At 30.9% G+C, this 3553-nt stretch overlaps 1 protein-coding gene across 1 annotated transcript; it reads left to right on the forward strand.

Annotated features, from left to right (window-relative positions):
- The first annotated feature begins 329 nt into the window (after positions 1-329).
- Positions 330-1920, forward strand: LOC125814284 (homeobox-leucine zipper protein ATHB-6-like). The gene is made up of 3 exons (XM_049493752.1): positions 330-429; positions 797-1164; positions 1353-1920. The coding sequence occupies exons 1-3, from the start codon at positions 375-377 to the stop codon at positions 1824-1826; spliced, it is 897 nt and encodes a 298-aa protein (XP_049349709.1). The 5' UTR covers positions 330-374; the 3' UTR covers positions 1827-1920.
- Positions 1921-3553: the final 1633 nt, after the last annotated feature.

Here is a 3553-nt window from a genome sequence, read left to right on the forward strand (position 1 = left end):
AAAGGAAAAAAAAAACCATATAAACTCTTTTATTTTTCTCTCATACAGAGTCTTCTCTTTTCTCTTTCTTAGCTTCTTCTTCTCTTCTTCTTCCTATTTATTTTGTTAGATTGATTGGTTAATGATGAAAAGCAAGTCCCTTTAATTTGTATTTTTTTCTCTATTGCTATTGAGTTTACCCCTTTTTCTTTCTTTTATTCATATCCACGTCTTTTAATTTAGCTTATTATTGTGCTATTCTAAAACATCACTATACAAAGATTTGGTGTTTTTGTATAATTCCTTTCAACAATTTCAAGTTTCACATTACAAATTTTCAAGTCCTGTGTTTTTGTCAAACCAAAGAATTAAGGAGAAAAACTAATCTTATCATCATGAAGAGGTTCAGTTTCTCAGATTCTTCTGGCAAATTGCTTTATCCAACTGAAGGTAATTATTACACTAAGTTAAATCCTTCTCTAGTTTAGGGCCGAGGCTTTCAAAGCCCGCCTTAAACCTACAAATTTCATAAAATTCAGTAACTCTAGTTCAAACTTGGTATTTGTGTGTGTTAATAAGATTTATTCACAATACTACATATGAAAATAGTCGGCGAATGTACACAAAAACTTATCTTTACCTTTGAGGCCAGGAAAGCTGTTTTCGATGGACCCTCGAATCTTACAAGAAAATATGATAACAAATAACAGGATATAAAGTAAATGAAGTAATAGACGTTTAAGTCCACTGAACTTCTAATAGGACTGACTGATCATTGTTTTCTTTATTTTTTTTGTGTGTGTGTGTTACATTGCAGAGAAAAATACAGAGAATTTGGGATATAGCAATGAATTTCAGGCAATGTTAGATGGATTGGAAGATGAAGATGGGATAGAAGAAAGTGGATGTGGAACAGGGAAGAAAAGGAGGTTAAGAGTGGATCAAGTTCAAGCACTGGAGAAAATTTTCGAAGTTGATAACAAACTTGATCCTGATAGAAAAGTAAAAATTGCACAAGAAATAGGCCTGCAACCAAGACAAATTGCAATTTGGTTCCAAAATCGCCGCGCCCGTTGGAAGACTAAGCAATTAGAAAGAGATTATAACATTCTCAAGTCCAATTATGAAGCTCTTCAACATAATTACACCAAAGTTGAACATGAAAAAGAAGGCTTGCGTACTGAGGTAATTATAAATCTTCCACATTTCCTTATCTAATAATCCCTCCCTCCGCCTATTTTTACTTGTCCAGTAGTGTAAAATCGTGAAGGTGAACGCTAATGAGTTCAGTCATTTATGCTTATGCACAATGATGTTTTATGTACCGGATTTTTTAGCTGACACTATGATTGTGGTTATTATCGAAATTGCAGTTAAAAGGACTGAAAGAGAAGCTAGGAGAGGAAACATTATTATCCCCTGTATTTCAAAGGCCACAAGAAATTCTGAATAAGTTGAAGAATTCATCAGATTCAAAAGATGGATCATCAGATAGTGATTCAAGTGGAGTGATGAATGAAGAAAATTACAACATTTCAACACTCAAATATCAACAATTAATGCCTAAAGTGTCATCTTACAATAATGCCCTTGATCATTTGTCATTATCTTCATCAACATACACACAATTAATGGATCCAAGGGCAAGTAATTCTACATCATCATCAATGAGAGCTTATAATAATAATAATAATAATAATAATAATAATAGTAATAATCAGCAGCAGCAACAAGGTGTTGGGAGAATTGAGGAGCAAAATGGTTTTACAACAGAGGATTCTTGCAACATTTACTCTGTTGATCAAGCACCAAATCTTTATTGGTACTTTAGTGACCATAGAAATTAGCTTTTATGTAAGTTAGTAATTTTCATCAATTTTAAATAACATGTAGCCTAAGTATTTGAAGCATCAAGAAGCTATTTGTGTTTTTTTTTTACAACCTTAATCATAGGCATTACAATATAAGTCTATAGATGTTATTTACTTAAAGAGATTAAAAAATGTAAAAATAAAGAAGAAAGGAATTGATCACAAGACTTTCACCTATTACCTATCTAAAGAATTGTTAGTAGACGAATTCAAAATTTAAATTATGAAGTCAATTTTTTAAATAAATTCGTCTATAAAAATTGTGGATTCAAATCTACTATTTCACAAGCATTAGGTTAAAATGAACCTGGTGAAAATTTTAGTTTGTTCAATAATTAAAGTTCTCGCAACTAATTGGTCACTCAACTAAGAACATTGACTGATTTTCTGAAAGAAGAACCATAAGCGTTATAAGTGTTATGAAAAGGGGATGGGATAAGATTAAATTAACAGTGTTATGTGAATAAATATACACATCAATATGTATGGTTGGGGGCCAATATGTCTATAAAATAGAAAAGTTTGTTTTGCATGATCATGTCATGTAGTCACTTTTGGTTGCATAGGCTACGTAGTCATTTGGGCACCCATGTGTGAGATGGTGACTTTTACTTGGAATTATAAGCACTGGTGCTTCTGCTTTAGTCACTATCTTCCAGAAAATGACTTCACTATACGCCAAGTTTTCATTTATACATCCATCTATTGTACAACAAAAATTGACTACATATGATGTGATCACATTTTGATAGAACCATGGAATTTAGGGAATAAGTTTTATTTATATAAAAAAAAAAAAAAACCACTCAAGTGGTGTATAATAATTAGTACGTACTATATATTTCTTTATTCCATGAATGAAATAGAAGCTCAACTGATAATAATATACTTAGTATAATCTCACTCAGCCTCAAAGAAAACCAATAAAGAAAAGAAGTGCTTAACAATTTGATATCTAGTGATTTTGATTAATTTTTAAGGGGTCTATTGCTAAAAAGAATTACTACTATTTTCTCATTGAATTTCCTGTCAGAAAAATGTTCAATGACTATTTTCATTGAATCGGTGAGAAATAAATTTCATATTGAAAAAATAGGAAGTTTTCCACTATTTTCAGTGAAAATCTATTTCGCTCCATGCATTTTCCTAGTTAGTTGATTCAGTGGGAAAATTATATTCTCTAATACAAATTTTTCATTAATTTGCGATGGGAAGAACCTTTGTTTTCTAACCGATTAGAAGCTAAATTATTTATGAGTCAAAATCTACATAAGTAATATCATTTTGGTAACTTGATATCTGCAAGTAAACTCTTTAAAATATGATATTTGTAATTTTATAAATAAGATAATTAACTATTACAACAAATAAAGATGACCCGATACATAAAAGCTTAGTACACTCATAATTTATGAATAACTTAAACTCAGTTTTAATTTATTAGTATATTTAAAATGGGGTTGGTGCATGGCTGTTGGGTGCCTAGCAAACCCCATGTGGTGGGTAAGAAGTAGACCATGACACATACAATCAAGTTGATGAAAAGCTATAAACCTTAGCTTATACATTAGCTTCTTGCCTTTGAAAAGGTAGATGTTTTTTTCTCCCCACACAAAATAATAAATGGAGTTAGGAACACTATAAACTGAACAATATTAATACTCAAAAAGTCTCTTGAATTTTCAGAGGTCACATGTCACATA

This window comes from Solanum verrucosum, unplaced genomic scaffold (assembly GCF_900185275.1).
Source record: "Solanum verrucosum unplaced genomic scaffold, falcon-dt-bn FXZP01000230.1, whole genome shotgun sequence".
Lineage (NCBI taxonomy): Eukaryota > Viridiplantae > Streptophyta > Magnoliopsida > Solanales > Solanaceae > Solanum > Solanum verrucosum.